Source organism: Malaclemys terrapin, chromosome 7 (assembly GCF_027887155.1).
Source record: "Malaclemys terrapin pileata isolate rMalTer1 chromosome 7, rMalTer1.hap1, whole genome shotgun sequence".
Taxonomy (NCBI): Eukaryota; Metazoa; Chordata; order Testudines; family Emydidae; genus Malaclemys; species Malaclemys terrapin.
This window is the reverse complement of record NC_071511.1, coordinates 87,901,463-87,918,991: the sequence shown is the minus strand read 5'-3', so window position 1 is coordinate 87,918,991 and position 17,529 is coordinate 87,901,463. Positions and strand designations below refer to the sequence as shown.

The window sequence follows — 17,529 nt, the reverse complement described above, 5'->3', positions numbered from 1 at the left end:
TTAAATATGGAGTGAAAGTTGGAAAACTCTTGTATGCAGTGATATGTGTTTAACTTAATTTCTAGGTGATGGAGTATGAGAACAGGATACGGGCCTACTCCACTCCAGACAAAATCTTCAGATACTTTGCCACCTTAAAAGTAATACATGAGCATGGAGAATCCGAGGTTTTTATGACACCACAAGATTTTGTGAGATCCATTACTCCTAATGAAAAACAACCAGAACGTAAGTAATGTATACAGTAATTATGTTTAGGGGTGATATATATAATGAAGAGTTCAGAATAAATTCTTTACTGTCTCTTTGTAGTCAGCTTTTACTTACCATTGTACAAATAGGTTGGCAAGGGATCCCTTTTATTTGTATATGTTTATGTTGCCTAACATAATGGGCCCTGTAGATGCTGCTGCAATACAAATAAATATTTTCCTCTAAATGCATGTACTCATGGATGCATAATATTATACAAAGTAGTAATAGAGTAAAAAAGTAATGATTTAGTTCAGCAGGTAATATGTTCAGCTTTTCATCAGAAGACTACAAAGTTTAAATTCCATATCAGCACTTGGGCTCGTATCCAGTACTCTCACTGCAGTGGAGTACTGCAGGATAATTAGACATGGCAGAATTTAATTTTTATTTTTTTTAGAATTTCAACAGATACCAAGTTTCAGCATTTTAGGCATTTTTCTTATTTTTAACTATTTAAATTTTCACAGTTGCAGTAAATTGGAGGGTTATGCCAGACAATAATTTAATGACAGTAAAGTTAGAGATTCAAAATTTAAATCTTTATAACTGTTAAAGCACAAATTATCAACATTGCATGTCAAAATATACAATATAAATATACTTAAAGCAACTCTAGTTTTCAAGCAGCGTTTTTCTTACTTGCATCTATATAAATTTCTGTTACCGACGGAGATAGTTTTCATCAGTTTGTTTGTGTGTATCGTGAAATCGACGTTTACTGACATTTACTGATAACATTTTAATCCATCCAAGCCTAAGGATAATGGTGATGTATTACAAGAAATGACAGCTTTTACAGGAAACAGCATTTACAAAGTCCATCTATTTTCCTTCTGCCCATTTCTTGTGGCTGTCCAGTTAAAAGTTAGATGTGGTATCACTCCTTAGATGGGTTAAGCGCTCCTGGTGTTCTGGCCTAACATTTCCTTTTTCAAAACATATCTTAATAATTTTATGCTAAATCTTGAAGTGTCATTCTGTTTACATTACAAAACACTAGTTAAATGCTGTACTTAGAGTGACTAAGAATACATTTTGACATACCTTGAAGCTAAAAATTGTTGTCTAAAATGGATTTCTGTTTTATTGTATCTAAGGAAATATCAGTGTCTCTTCGGTACATGCCCTTGTCAAACAGAGGAGATTATCTTCCTTTATGTTTAATAGTGAAAGACCATTTAAAATGAACGTGAAGATCTGTCCTGAACCTACAAATGGTGAAAACATAGGAAGTGGCAGCAATTTGAAGTAAAGCTGAATAGCCGTCCCATAGTCTGTCAGGCTAGTCTGTTCTGTGGTATTGCAGGAATGCAGGACTTCATTCCATTGTTAACTAAAAAAAAGTGTTGGCAGATGTCGTCTGAACATGATTAGAATGTATTTCTCCATCCCAAAATCGTTAACTTCATTGTCCAAACAATTTTTCTTCCAATAGTCATTGTGGTTGTGCATCCCTTTGAGGAATATTTACATGCTGAATTTCAAAGCTCAGTTTTTAAAATTATATATGTAGGGAAAAGGTACTTCTCTTCCCCACTCCCACCCCCATTAGCCTCATATGTAACTCACTGGGACAAATAGATTTTTCTCAAAAAATGTAAATAAAAAATAACCTTTTAGCTGAGACTGCACATGGAAAACTTTAGCCTCAAATGTTAATTTTTCAGGCAGTCACAAGGAAATGAAAATAGGGTTATAATTGAAACTGTTTTGACATCTTAAATAGAGAGACTACCACCAAATGAATCCTGTATATTTAAATTTGTAAAGTGATAGAATAAACTATATGCATGAAGTAAGAAAGAAATGAATACTGTCCTGTTATGATACGATCAGGTAACTTAATATTCAGTCCTTATTTAAAATGCCATGAACTGGTTGTGGATTTTCAAATGCGAGTACATGAGTTGTTGTTTTTTTGGTACATAGTAAAAGAAAATGGGGTGCATTACTAGCTAGTAGTCTGAATGTTAGTAACATGGTTTTAATTCCAACATCTTAAGGTATTAATTCTATTTACAAATCTATTTTAAAAAATGTAATACCTTGTTGAGACATAAGATGCTAAAGTGTCAGTGCCTTTAAAAATGGAAACTTTGTCAGGCATATAACTGTAACAATGCTAGCAATCTCTCGTGTATTCTGTGTGATATAGTCATATGGTTTGGTTGAAAGTGTATGTATACTACTTTCAGGATGGTGAGTGGTGGGTGGCAGTTTGTATTTTTAAGGAGCACTGACTTCAGCCAGGCCTACACTACACACTTAATTCAGTATAACTACATCATTCAGGGATGTGAAAAATCCACACCTCTGAGCGGCGTAGTTATACCGACCTTATTCCCTGTGTAGACAGCACTATGTCGGTGGGAGAGGTTCTCCTGGTGGCTTCAGAGCGCAGCGGCCAACTCTTGCTGGTGGCCACTCTGACAGTTTTTCCTAAAATACTTTAGGAAAAACAAATAAATGTGCACATATACATGTCCAAATCATTGTAATTTATTTATGTAGGGTTGTTTTTTGCAAACTTAATAATAACATACAGTTGTCTCTATTCTTTACTGCACCTAAACAGAATAGAAATAAAAAATACGGTGCTTTGCATGTGCTTGTCTTGTGTTGTTGTTTTCTTTTGTTTTTTTTTGGTATTTTTTTTTTTTTTTTAGATTTGCTATCTAGTAAGTCTGCTGCTGTGAAAAGTAATATTTCTATGTTTGTTAATACCATTTTTTACAGAATCAGACTTGCTAGCTAGCTGGGAGGCAGTGAAAAGTGATATTAACAAACATAGAAATATCACTTTTCACAGCTGATTTACTCAGCCCTGGCAAGATGGGGGACAAATTAAGCCCTGGATGGGGAGGTGGATAGGGAGGCAGCGGGGGCCAGGGGTGATGGATGGGGGGGCCAGAGGAGGCAGCGGAGGCCAGGGGCGATGTGGGGAATTGTGAGCCCAGGGCCAGGAGAAGGAGGCCGGAGCCTGCCGCCCACCACCCCAGGGCTGAAGCCGGAAGCCCGATCCCCATTGCCCCCCGGAAAGATGGGGAACTCACACCAGTTGCCTGCTCCTCCAGCATTTCTGGCTCCAGAGGGGGACAGGACTCACCCAACCCCTTCTGGCGGCTCCAGGAGAGGGACCCCTGCTTTCCCCCCTCCAATCACCACCCAGGAAGCTGTGGCCACATGAAAAGCCCCTGGTAACTACATGCTGCCATGGTGGCCGCATTTGAGAAACGCTGGCTTAAAGCATCTTCACCAGAAGAGCTACAGTGGTGCAGCTGCGCCAATGCAAGCTTCTAGTATAGACCTGCCTTTCTTTTTGTAGCTATTATCTTTCTGGCAAGCAGGGCCAGGGCACTACAATTTGGGGGGCGGCGACCGTGGTGGTATTTCGGCGGCGGGACCTTCCGCTGCCTCTGTGGGGGGTGGCATTTTGGGGCGGGACCTTCCGCCGCCTAGGGCAGCAGAAAAGCTGGCAGCGCTCCTGCTGGCAAGGAGCACTGCTTGGAGTATCCTTCAAAGTTTATCATTGGCACAGCTTAATTGTCTGCAAGGCTATCTATTCAGTGACATGAAGCGCTCTACCAGGGTTACGGATATCTCCTCTGTAAAGCTTAGGGCCCTTGTTATATGGTAGAGTAAAACACTGAATGAAAATTGTTTGGTTTACATTGAGCAGGGCAGAAAGCTGTCCTTAGGTCTTACCTTGCTGGCCTGAAAAATTTTAATATGACTGTCAAGGTTTGTTTTTTTTAAAGACAAAGGTTTTTTCTTCCTCATTAAGTGTTCAAAATCACGATAGGATATTAGTATGTAAATTATTTGAAAGAATGATTTGATATATGTAATGAAGATTGGAGATGTACTCGTGTAATATAATCAAACCAGGTATAAATTTGTTTTCAAATGTTACAAAGCCCGTAGCGCTCGGCTCTTAAACAGAGCCGAAGAGTCAGGGAAGGAGCAGAGCCGCCGCAGCCAGAGGCTCTGCTCCTCCCCTGACTCTTCGGCTCTGTTTAAGAGCTGAGCTGCCCGAGCGCTACCGGCTTCGGGCAGCCCCCATGCCTCCGGACCCTGCGCCGCCAGTAGCGCTCGGGCAGCTCGGCTCTTAAACAGAGCCGAAGAGTCAGGGGAGGAGCAGAGCAGCCACGGGAGGGGAAGTGCCCGGCCGGCATTTTCCCGGACATGTTTGGCTTTTTGGCAATTCCCCCCGGACGTGGGTTTGATTGCCGAAAAGCTGGACATGTCCGAGAAAAACCGGCCGTATGGTAACCCTATGCAAGCAGCACATAAATTATCAGTTCACAGTCTGGAATTTTTGCAAGGTTCGTGTTATTGACCACACCTTTGTATCACTGGAAAGTTTAATGAGGCAGCGTAGAAGGCTATGCATCTTTACACAGTACAACATGCTACCCATTAAAGAAGATCCTTGCATCTGTTTCTGGGAATATGGCACTTCAGCTATACTGCTTTGTAGTGAAAGATGAAATGGTCCCTTTTACTGTTAAACATGCCTATTAACTTCCATACTTGTAGCTATTTAGTGGCTGCCCAGATGTCAGGCACATATTTTATGAGCAGGTCAACCTATGGTTTACAGATATTCCTGTGATTGCCTTAAAGTTAGTTTCTTTCTGTCTTCATAAATCACCTGCTGAGTAACAAAAAGATGGGATACAAAAGGAAATTTAAGTATCAGGGGGTAGCCGTGTTAGTCTGTATCTACAAAAACAACAAGGAGTCTGGTGGCACCTTAAAGACTAACAGATTTATTTGGGCATAAGCTTTCGTGAGTAAAAACCTCACTTCTTCGGATGCATAGAGGAAATTTAAAATTTTATTTTTATTTACTCCTGAAATAGAATATAGTTGGCTATGCTGAAGAAAGTAAAACTGTACAGACACTGATGTGGAATTATGGAGAGTAATTTACTTTTGATAAAAATGAAGGGAACAATTATTATTTCCACTTCATGGCAGCCTTGCTGCTGAAGGATCTTGGTAATGTTGCAGGGTTTTTTTTAAGGACTACTAACTCATAGGAATATTTAAAGGTGACCTGCAAATGATTTGTGCTCATACCTTTATTTGCTGCTTGGAGGAGAACTTGAAGTTTTGTTGTTATAAAGTTATCTTTTCTACTATTTTTTACCCTTTAAGTTCACTCTTCTCTGGTTTTGTGAGAGAACCTGGGGGCGGGGGGTGTCTCAAGGATGTTTATTGTGGAAAAATTGAAGATGAATAATTATAACAAATTTTCCTGTATCCAAAATGTTACATAGCAATTGAAGCTGAATATTTGTCAATGAAAGAAGCAAAACATTCTTCTAAACATTCCTTCTTCCTCTCACTTCTCCAGCTTTCTCTTTTGGTTCCTCTGATGTTACCACTTCACTAGGTCTCAAGTGAACCTTCCAGCCTACACAAACTCTCAATTTCTACGGTAAAAATTTTAATTGGGGGTGTGGGGGAGGGGAAGAAACCTTCTGACATTCTTCATACATCATAAAGAAGCAAAATCAAACAAAAGTACCAGGTGCTGGTCCATCCTTCTTTTCTTTGCGGTCACCTTTAAGATAAAAAAGGCTTATAAAAATTTAGTCAATTAAATGTGTAGCAGTTAAATAGAACATAAAAAAGAATAAACTAAAACCCAAATTCCATTAGAGAGAAAATGTATGAAATCAAATTCTGGGTATTTACAATTGTAAAAGTTGTTGGTCAAATGGTATTTGCACCCTCTTGGATTATTTTATTCTGCCAAGAAACATCAAAAGGGAAATATTTCAAATAGATTTTAAGTAGGCTTCTGCAGCTTAGTAAATGCAGCAAATAAATTCATTCAACTTGTGGATAGTTCCAAGAGAAAAGACTAAAGTAAAACATTGACATCTAGAAAACTAAAATGAATCAGTGTGCTTTTCTTTGTAGGGCAGTAATAAACAGCCATGCTCTTTCAGTACATGCTAGTGCTTGTGGCTTTGGTAAAAAATGGAGGGGTAACAGCTGTAACAAATTTTTTTGACACATCTCACAGGCCCCAAGACACATACAGAACAGATATGAAGACGAGCTCTGTGTAAGCTCAAAAGCGTCTTTTTCACCAACAGAACTTGATGTAATAAAATATCTCACCTCACGCATCCGAAGAAGTGGGCTGTAGTCCATGAAAGCTTATGCTCTAATAAATTTGTTAGTCTCTAAGGTGCCACAAGTACTCCTGTTCTTCTTTTCACCTCACCCACTTTCTCTCTCTAATACCCTGGGACCAACACAGCTACAAAACCATTCCACAAGACAAGATTGTAAGTTTGCGCCCTTTTAGATGTTGTTTATGAAACAATCTGGGTTTTTATGCTTCATGATCTTCTGAGTGTCTGACACTTGACAATGATCAACATTTTTGCAGTAAGTACTATGTTTTTTCTGTTAAGTAATTAAATCTGGTCTGCTAGTAATGCAAAGCTATTATTTCTTACATCTATTTGGGGGCAGATGTGATCAACTCTGCATCTGAATATAATGTTCAGGAGTCATAGCACGTATACATTATACATTGGACATTTACAAAAGACATTTGTAAAACATAACAAAAGACCTTATACATTTGTAAAACGAGACGTACATTTGATATTTACATTTACAGTAGATCCGTCTAGATCAGGAGTTCTCAAACTGGGGATCACAAGGTTATTATGTTGGAGGTCATGAGCTGTCAGCCTCCACCCCCAAGCCTGCTTTGCCTCCAGCGTTTATAATAGTGTTAAATATATAAAAAAAAGTGTTTTTAATTTATAAGGGGGGGGGAGTCGCACTCAGAGGCTTGCTGTGTGAAAGGGGTTACCAATACAAAAGTTTGAGAAGCACTGGTCTAGATATGATATAGAAAGGCTACATCCATGTGAGAGGTGCTGGGGCACTAACTTGTCACCTAGGGTTAAGGGGTTAATCTCCTCTCAACTCAGCTTTCCATCCTCATCCGTCCTCTTGCACAGAGGTTTGGCTGCTTAAGGGACAGAGGAGAGGCTACCTGAGGGAATGCAGGTGTATGTACACAAGATCATTAGGTTGGGCTGAGCCCCAGGCTGGGGAAGTTCTGTTGTTACTTTAATTTGCATTTATTTCTGGTGATTAAAGTTCATCTTTTGAAAGAAAAGCTGTGCTGACTACCTCTGTTCTGTTCTGATTCAGTGACCACGTTGGTCTGTTTTAGTATTTCTTGTTGCTTGGTATTGATCTCCTACCATGATTGTTTTTGATATCTTTTAACTGGTTGTATGCAGTCAGCGTGAGAAGAAAAGCACTCTCTCTCCTCTCCAAATTGACCTCACTCAAGCAGGAATAGGCTACTTGTAGTTTCTCACTTCAAAAAACTGGTTACACCCTCTGAAAATTTGTAATTAGGGTTGTTGATTAATCACAGTTAACTCACGTGATTAACTCAAAAAAATGAATCGCGATTCATCGCAGTTTTAATCACACTAATAGAATACCAAATGACATTTATTAAATATTTTTGGATGTTTTTCAAATGTATTGATTTCTATTATAACACAGACTACAAAATGTACACTGCTCACTTAAAATTAGTTTTGATTACAAATATTTGTATTGTAAAAAAACAAAAGAAATAGTATTTTTCAGTTCACCTCATACAAGTACTACATCCCTCCCAAAGAGGCAGACTTCTTGTTTCAACATCCGTAAGCCAACTCCATCATAGTGGATGTGGTTAATGCACGAAGCAAGTAACATAATGCCAAATTGACCCCATATGATTGGGCTTGGCAGGATGGTGTATTTGTCAGCGACATTAGCATTTAGAGTCATGAATTGCCAAATACAATTTTATTAATTATGGGAAACTCAATGCATTCTGGAACATTTACTGGAGATACAAAAGGAGCAGTTTCAGGCCATTCTTATAGAGGGTCAGTTAATAGCCAGATTGGTGCTAGAGACAGCATTGGCTGTGGCTGATACAGCAGCCCTCCCAGTCTTCATGAGAGTGGTACTGAGGCAGGCTTCTTGGCTACCCCTTTCCGGATTGCCCAAAATGCTGCAGAAGACTTCCAGCTTGAAGGACCCAAACTCTTTGCAGAGAAGACAGATTCTTCTCTCTGCATCCTGAAGGATTCCCAGACCACATTACGCTCCCTAGGAATCTACACTGGAGGACAGAAGAGAAGATATACCTCTCAGCCACAGCACAGGTCACAATCTCCTCAATACCCATCATCTCAGTGCTATTACGAGCCATAGTGTAAGAGGACCAGGACTCAAAATGCGGAAGCAGTCTGCACCCCAATCCGCAATCTCTCAAACTGCCTCTTCTAAGCACTTTTGATGGGTTGGTCGAGGGCCTGAACAATTATACCTTGCAACATCAGCTGCCATCTGTGAACCTGTCATGCCCCTCCAGAAGTTGCGTGGCCCTTTCTCACAGCAGTTGGGAGAATATTACCTCTGACAGATGGGTCCTGGAGATTATTTCAAAGAGTGACACCATTCAACTCATGTCCCGCCCCCATTCCAACCCTCCTTCCCCATCCCCGTTCAGGGACCCTTCTCATGAGAACCTACTTCATCAGGAAATATAGCATTTGTTATGCCTGGGACCATAGAACTAGTCCTGGAGCAAGGGGTTTTTACTCCCATGATTTCCTGATCCTCAAGGTGAGGGGAGGTTGGAGGCCCATTCTAGATTTAAGGGCATTTAACAAATACGGGAAGGCACAGACATTCAAGATCGTCACACTAGCAGCCGTTATTCCAGCTCTAGAGCAAGAAGATTGATTTCCAGCCCTCAGCCTACAAGATGTGCACATGGATTGTCATAGGTTAGCTACATGATTTTATTATGATATGATTTTGGCAAAATAATAAAGTTAGTGTTCTGCATTTTCTGTAGTTGTAAAAAAAAAAAAAAAAAAAAACCACAACCTAGGGAATTTTTCATTGTTTATTTTCCAAACATTCAAACTGGGATGAAATCAGGTTAAAAATAAAAAAATTGAAAAACCGGGGGGAGGGGGAGAGAACAAAAACAAAACAACTTTTGTACATTTTACTATAATTGAAACTTTTTTTTAATGTACAAAGGTATATTTTTTTCCTCTCTCAGAGCTAGTAGTTTTTTCAGAAATCCTAGTTTTTGCATACGCTTCCATAATTTTCTTCAAAGTATCCTCACTCATGTTGAGCCTTGTGCTGTCTTGGAGGTAGTCCAACTTTGAAAACAAGTGCTCTGCATCAGTAGATCCAGGGCGTACACTCAAAGCTCGCCGTGCCACTTTGCTGAAATTGGGAAGTGTCTTGATGGCTGATGCAAAAAGCCAGCACATCCAGTTTCACATTGTCAGGATTAGATAAGTTCATGTCAGTAGTAAATTCTCCTTTCAGATTTGAAATTTCACCTTTAGTGACAAATGGTTGAAACACTTGGCATAACTGTCGTAGTCTGCTGCAAAATTAACTTTGAGGAAGCGGTCGAAAACCTGGATGACATTCCAAAAAGAATCTTCAGCACCAAACACGCGGGGGTTCAGATTACGGGTCACAGTTGTCTCCAATTTCTCACTGAGTGTTGTTTTGAATGCTTTTTTGGTTTTCGTGTTGCGGGGTTGGAAGGATTTCCAGAAACAGCTGGGTTTTCTTGCAGTATGTTTCTCTTACAGCTTTTGTGCTCAGGTCAGCTGAGATTTTGATTGTCAGGATCCGGTAAATGTCTGTTTTGGCAAACATGTTGGCAGTAGTTATTTTACCTTGATGCACAGAATCTGGCGGTCATTTTGGTTATTTGACAGTCTCTTCAGTTTTTGCTTTGCTTTTATTTTGCTAGAACAACAGCAAACAAACAAAATCACGATGACCTAGGAGACATATTAGCCCAGTCCACATGTTATTTACATGACAGGCAGCGAAATACAAGCTCATCCACTGATGTGGCACAACAAGGGTAGGTAATTGGTATCCAGCTCTGCACTCATCTCACACTGTGCAAAACAAAGCCTTCTACTTGTTTTCATGCTTGAAAATGGTCCCGAATCCAATGATGCAAGATTTCATGTCTTTCATTTCTTCTGTAGCAGTAGCTGTTGACAGGGCAATGTTAATCAGGTGAGCAGAACAGCTCATACATAGCAGCTCCAGTTTCTGATTGAGTTGAATCTCCCATGCAAACTTAGCCATGTAGGAAGCAGAATCTGTGTTAGTTGTGGCCACATTTTCCCAAGTTAGTTGGTACATCTCAAACAAGTCAGTTATTGCTGCGTTGACAAAACCAGTGTCAGCAGAGGGGATGAATGTCACATCAGCACAAAACAATGCAGGTTTATTTGCTTTGAAATAAAAAACAAAAACAAAAGGCCAAGAATTGGACAGTCCAAAGCATCGAGAGACTTGTCAAAAATCAGACTGGACCCCAGATTTCCATCAATTCGTTCTATCAGTTTGGATACTGAAGCATTGTCATTTTCTTTCAGATACTTACCAGTGAGCTTGTCTGCATTAGGAAGGGTTTTTGCTGCTGGACCGTATTGTCATACAAAGTCACCAATAGGCCCCCTCTGCAATTAACAGCGGTTGTCTGGCGAAACACAGAGCACGCACAAATTCATTGACACAATCGTGCTGTGTCCTCTCTTTCATTAAAGTCCTGGTGAAAGCTCCTGATACTGTTTATCCCAAAGCTCACTTTCTTCTTTAATCTTGCTTGTGTGAGGGAAAATTAACAGGACATAAAACAAGTTCCTTTATTCTGTCAGCGCGAGGACTGACCCCAGTGCTGCAGTACTTGCAGTGCAGTGCATCCTCTTCGTTCCAATCTTTTCTTTTCTTTAAAACTTCTGAGCACTGATTTGCTTGCTGGTATGTATTCAGGCATAGGTTTGCGTTTTCGCCCCATGTTTACCTTTTTACCTTATCTAAGTCCCTGGGGCTCTGTGTGCTGGTAGTTCAGGGAGAAGCACACTGTCCCTGGTGGGAAGGGGGAGCCAAGGGCAGATTCAGAGTCTGCTGGGCAACCAAGAGGGAGAGAGGAGAGACACTATGTAGAACAACAGGTGCCCCTGTTGGTTTGGGTAAGGATTGCAGGCAGGCCAGCTCAGGACGGAGCAGAGTGAAATGATTGACAAGGGAATGCCCAGAAGAAGAGCTAGCCTGACAACAGGGCGTGAGATGGCCTCCCCTGGGAGGACTGGAGAGGGGAGAAGCCGTTTTGGGAGTAGTCTGGAGCCAGCCACAGAAAGAGCAGGACTGGATGTGTGGGGATCCAGAAGAACCCAGGCCCATCCATCCAACCCCATAAAGAGATTGGCACTAAAGGAGGTATCCGGGTGGATAGGGGGCAGTACATCTCTTTCTGTGCAGGATTGATTGTTTAAATTCAGAGCTTCGCTAACCAGAAGCAAAGAAATAGGCAGGTAACTTCTCCTTGTGAGCCAATCCTAGCATGATATTAATGTTAGTATTTTCTGTTCTGTTTTATACACTGTGGAACTGCTTCAATCTCAGTGTTTCAGAACACAACAATCATGTAAAGCATTAGTGTTTAACAAAAATAAGTACTCAAAAAAATACTGAGTGGATTGATAAACAGGTGTAAATCGGTAAAAATCGAACTTCTTTAATAAAAAACCTGGTAATTTATTAGTGAAAATTGGTAAAAACTGAAAATGCATAACACTAAAAGTGGAACTAGTGGTCAACTTCTGCTACCATTGTTGCAACTTAGGCTTGGTCTACACTAAACCCCCAAATCGAACTAAGGTACGCAACTTCAGCTACGTGAATAACCATAGTTCGAACTTACCGCCGTCCAGACCCGGCAGGCAGGCTCCCCCCGTCGACTCCGCGTACTCCTCGCGGCGAGCAGGATTACCGGAGTCGACGGGGAGCACTTCTGAGTTCGATTTATCGCGTCCAGACTAGACGCGATAAATCGAACCCAGAAGTTCGATTGCCTGCCGCCGAACCAGCACGGTAAGTATAGACAAGCCCTTACAGGATGCAGTTAATTCCTTACGCGGTTTTAGTCATCAGTGTCTGAACAGGTCTCCAACACAGAACTCTGCTGGCTCAATTCTGAGCTTGGCAACAACTAAAAGAGCAATGGCAGCCTTATATTATCATATCCAGTTAAGTAAGACTTTTACTGAAGGAGGAGTTTATAGAAATTCATTAGCATTAATCATGCTGTATGTATGCCTCTAACCTTGAGTAGGAGCAATATTCTTTAAGGAAATATAACTTCTGAAAGTGCACATTGTATATAAATATGTACGTTTGTGTTTCTTGAAGTGCACACAGATATCAAGAGCGTGATTCCTCAGTTTAATAACCACAAATCCAGCAAGCCATCTGACAGTTCTCTAATTTTTCACTCAATCCTATGAAATTAATTACAGGAATTTTTACTGCATTGTCTCAGAAAGGTCGAAGAGATCATCATGAAGTGATGAACAGCTCCATTTTCTGCTCTGTGACTATTATGAACCTTTGAGTAGATGGGAAGCATTTTATCACTTTTACACATAAACAGGTGACAGTAATCTTCACCTTCCTGGACAAGTTATTTTTTCTTTCTTTTCCAATCCCTCCCTTCTCCCAATCTGGTTAACAGGAAGAACTGATAGCTATTTAAAACACTGGCTGAAAATGTGTGGTTTGTAGCAAATGTTTGTCAAACCAAGAGTTGAAAATCAGTCTCTGTACTCTTGTGTGAATTACTGCCAATTCTCAATAACCCAGTCATTCAAGAGTTCCACTTATCTAGATCTCTTTACAGAATGTATTTTTTATTGTTGTACAAATCATTTGCAAGTTTTTCCATGTTGACTATTAAACTTTCATTGTTATGCATAGACTTGATTATACTGTAGAAGTAGAATGAAAGATGCCTTCTTCCTCAGCCCTGTAAATATTATTTTCCTTCTAAGAATAAGATCCTTCTGTTTTGTGGTAATACAATGTGAGGAATATGTTAATATAAAAACCTTCTAATTCATGCACTTGCTTATTCCTGAATTTACAATAGCGGCTGTGTTTTTTCTTTTTATGTCCAAGACCATTTGTATGTCACTTTACCCCACAAGAGCTGGCAACATTGAATTTTGGTTGAGGTCTACCTTTGTTAATTCTGGGAGGGACACTTCTGATTTCAATTCAATGGCCTTCCCTGTTAATCTGTTCAAAAAAGATTGCTTAGCCTAAAAATAATTCTTTTTAATTACACTCTAAGTGCCAGTCTCATGGAAACAAGTTGATATCTGGGTAAGGATTGGTAATGGGGTAGAAATCATTTTATTCTAGGTCAATAGTACAAAAGGACTAGTAGAGCATAGTGGTAGATGTGGTGGTGTCACTGTCCCTTTTTGTATGTTTTCTGTGACTAAATAGGTTTTCTTTGTCAATACTGTGAATCAGACACCTTTCTTGAGCCCTAAGAAAAAACATGTAGATAACAGTTGATTTCCTTCCCGCTCCCTGTGCTTTCTAATCATGTTATCCTTCACATAATCTATTTTTTCTTTTAAATGCCTTATCAAAAAAGAAGCATGGAACTATATGATTTTTATATTCAAGCACTGCTCTAAAAGCAATTTTTTTTTTCCTCTTTCAGACCTAGGTCTGGATCAGTTTGTAGTGAAGCGGTATGATGGAAAGGTGAGTAGACTTGAAATTTATAGTATCTTTTTACCTATAACCTCTTTGAGTTTCTATTTAAAGTTGTGTGTAAGTACAAATGAAATACAATATTGTCTTTTGTTTGAGCTAGAACATAGCAGTATTTTTTTTATTATATGGCTGAATAGGAAGGAAGGAATAAAGATTTGCTTTAATGCTTATAGAACCAAAATAACTCCTCCTTGCTGGTGGGAGAGGGAATTGTAATGTGTAAAAAATCAAACTTAATAGCATTATCCATATGGTATGAGACCCTCCATGTGAGGGAGTACCATATTTCAGAGGGAAACCTGCTATATGCTGATCATATTATAACATTGTTTGGTCTGCCTGTATGAATGGAACCACACAGTAACCTAGCCCTTTTGACAGCTCTGAAGCCATATTCTTCCCTGCTGTAAATCCTCAGAAATCAATGAAATTATAGCAGGAAGGAATTTGGCCCAGAGCTGTAACACAAGTAGGTAACATGGTTAAAAGACTGCTTGAACCTTTAACACAGAGAGGGCCAAGCTGTGTTATCTAAAACAAACACCTAACATAGATTTGCTTAGGTGTATAGTTGTTAATCTAAAATAATTTGGTTTAATATTCCTTTATATCATTTTGAGCACTGATACTACCATAGTTGGTGGCTGCATAAAAATGGAATAGCACACAAGCTTCCTATTAACTCAACTTACTCTACAACAATCACTAATTTAGCAAAATTGTCACCTCATCTGTAACAAAATTCCTTGAATTTTTGAGTCAAAGAAGGTAACTTTTGACTCTTTCATTGCTGAGTGATATACCTGGCATGTAATGTTTAAATGTGACCAAACATATCCAGAAAGTCCTGCTATTTGAATCTATAATTAAACAAAACAAACAAACCCTGCACAATTGGGGAGGAAATGAATCTAAATTACTTTCATGTTTTGCATTCAATTGAATTGATTTTTATTTTTATTTTTCATGAGGAAGTGGATGGACAAAAAGCAAAGCAAGTAATCAAATAAATGGTCTTTGTTCCTTAGAGCATACATGTGTTTGTTTACCCAAGCAGCAGAGTATTACACCTCTACCCCGATATAACGTGACCCGATATAACAAGAATTCAGATATAACACGGTAAAGCAGTGCTCCCGGGGGGGGCTGCGCACTCTGGTGGATCAAAGCAAGTATATAACGCGCTTTCACCTATAATGCGGTAAGATTTTTTGGCTCCCGAGGACAGCGTTGTATTGAGGTAGAGGTGTATTCTACTTTAAAATAGACAGTAAGTAGTATGCTTTTTGTCAGTCTTTGTTTCAACCAACATTTCTTAGAAAGAAATGCTGAGTTCCACACAATTTTGGATAATAGTTCCTCTATTCCTGAGTACTATACATTCTATTCCCATCCTAGTGGGTAAAAGTCTCAAAGCAGAAGCAGTTTGTTAGCTGAACTCAGCTTTTTGTTCTGCTGAGCCTCGTTGTTGGGATTTCCAGTTTGCGGGAAATTTTGTGATTTTGAAATTTGGGTTTGTTAAGATTTGAACAAATACAAACTATTCAAAACTTTTCATGAACCAGAAATTTTGGAAAAAAGGTTCATTTTGGAAACACCAACCTATGGTATTTCTAAAACAAAATCTGCTCCCTGGAACGTTGACAGCTGTGAGTGAAATTGACATTAGTCATACTAATAGATGTGGTGAAACTGACAATCTGAATTTCACTCAGCAGCTGCCAGGGCTCTCAGGATCTATGAGTCCAGGGCAGCCACACTCTGTAGACGGCCATAGGACGCCAGATGGCTGGGGACCATCCAGACTCCTGGGTCAGCTTGTCCCAGGACTTCAGACTCCCTGTTTCATGGGAAAGAGCTTGGAAGCACTGGCATAGTGCAACTGTCTTGGAGCTGCAGACCCCCTGAAGACCAGGTTCCCCAATCTTGGGGCAGTCTGCATGGTGAGGCTGCTCTGGAGCCATAGACCTGGAAGACGGGTCTCTCAAGCTGCCCAGCAGAATGCCTGGGGGATGGGGACAGTAGTGTTTCCAGACTTCGATTTGCCAAAAGTTTGTTGAACCTGAGATGTTTCATAGAAACGCAAGAAATCGGCATTTTCCAACAAACTTAAGTCAGGAAATTTCAGACCAGTTCTATTTGAGACATGACTTCTGCTCTTACACAATATGCACACCCAATCTTGCCATACAGCATGGTGAAAGTGTGACAACTGGTGGTCTCAGTGCAGGCTGAAATGTTCTGAGTTATGCTGGCCCTTAGCATCTGTTCCCTGCACTGACCATCCTCCATTCTGACTTTCTGTTGCAGACTGAAATGGTGTATATAAACACGTTTGTATAGCTGCTATACCTAGATATATATGCAAAATACATTGGATGGTAGAATAAGTCTTAACATCAGTCATTAGAGTTTTAAAATGGAGAGTGTAGTGGACTACTATTAGTAGTAGTAGTACTGTGCAGAACAACAGACCACGTTAATTTTATGGTATTGTATTGCAGGGGCTGATATACATGCTGCTTCTGGATCATTTATTTTAAAGGAGGAAATAATGGCTCACATTGTTTGTCAGACTTCTCTTACTAAGGAGCACTAGTAACAGACTTTGGTTATGAGGCTAGTGGTAATGGCAGGGGGGGTCAAGTTTGGGGTGAGGTTAAAGCAAGGAGATATTGGAGCTCCCTCAGTCGTGCAGAGGAGCCTGGATAAGGAGTGACGTCACTCCTAGATCTTGTTTTCTAGGAGTAGTTTTTCTCATATTATCTGCATCTGTTTTCAGTTAACAAAGCACTGTCGCCTCAAACGCATTCAAATGTTGATTTAGGCATCATAAAACAAATTACACACATTCATGTTTTAGTTACATTGGTATCTGTTAAGGAATAAAATTAGTCCTCGCATCTTTTCTCGTCTGTTGTTTCCATTCACTCATCTCCCTCGTTGGCTTCCCAAGAAATATCAAAGCACTTTTTATAATTGGACACAATCTTCTCCTTAGATACTGTTCTAACTCTGTGAAGCCATGCCTTTGTGTGCTGGTATTATTTTGTGCATTGGTGGAGATGGGAAATTTGAGTAGAAGGCTGAGAGGTGTATTGTTCCCTTGAGCATCTTGCATGATGTCCATTAACGTTAATGGGAATTACAGTATATAGACACGTTGAGGAGAGAATAGACTTTTTCCATCTGAAATGTATTCTTTCCTTTGAGATGAAAGGAGAAAATGAGCAGTCAGGTTTAAGTCAGCAGTAGTACCAAAGTACTGATACTCTATAAACTACAGGTTGGCTAAACAAAAGTAGAAAATAGACCTATTGTTAGTTATAAACAAAGATTTATGCCTATGCTCTATGTAAATACTAATTTAGAGCAAACGCCAATAAAAAGAATAGACCCAGCTGTGTAGTCAGATGCATTTTAATTACATTCTGTAAAACAAAGGTTAAGGATTCAGTGTAAATGTTCTGCATGTATGTTCCAGATAAATATCATTGCACTGGGAAATCATCTGTATCTGCAGTTTTTTTCACAAATATTCTTGTAAAATTAGAAGTCAATCCTGTAAGGGTTGTCTACGCTGCAGCTGGCAGG

General features: G+C 39.7%; 1 protein-coding gene across 1 annotated transcript in view; it reads left to right on the top strand.

Annotated features, from left to right (window-relative positions):
- The window catches only part of MICU1 (mitochondrial calcium uptake 1), a 221,834-nt gene that overhangs the window by 82,093 nt on the left and 122,212 nt on the right, over nucleotides 1–17,529 (top strand). The window contains exons 4-5 of the mRNA XM_054033805.1: nucleotides 66–228; nucleotides 13,880–13,923. Of these exons, the coding sequence (XP_053889780.1) occupies nucleotides 66–228; nucleotides 13,880–13,923 (207 nt within the window). The remainder of the gene's footprint in view (nucleotides 1–65; nucleotides 229–13,879; nucleotides 13,924–17,529) is intronic.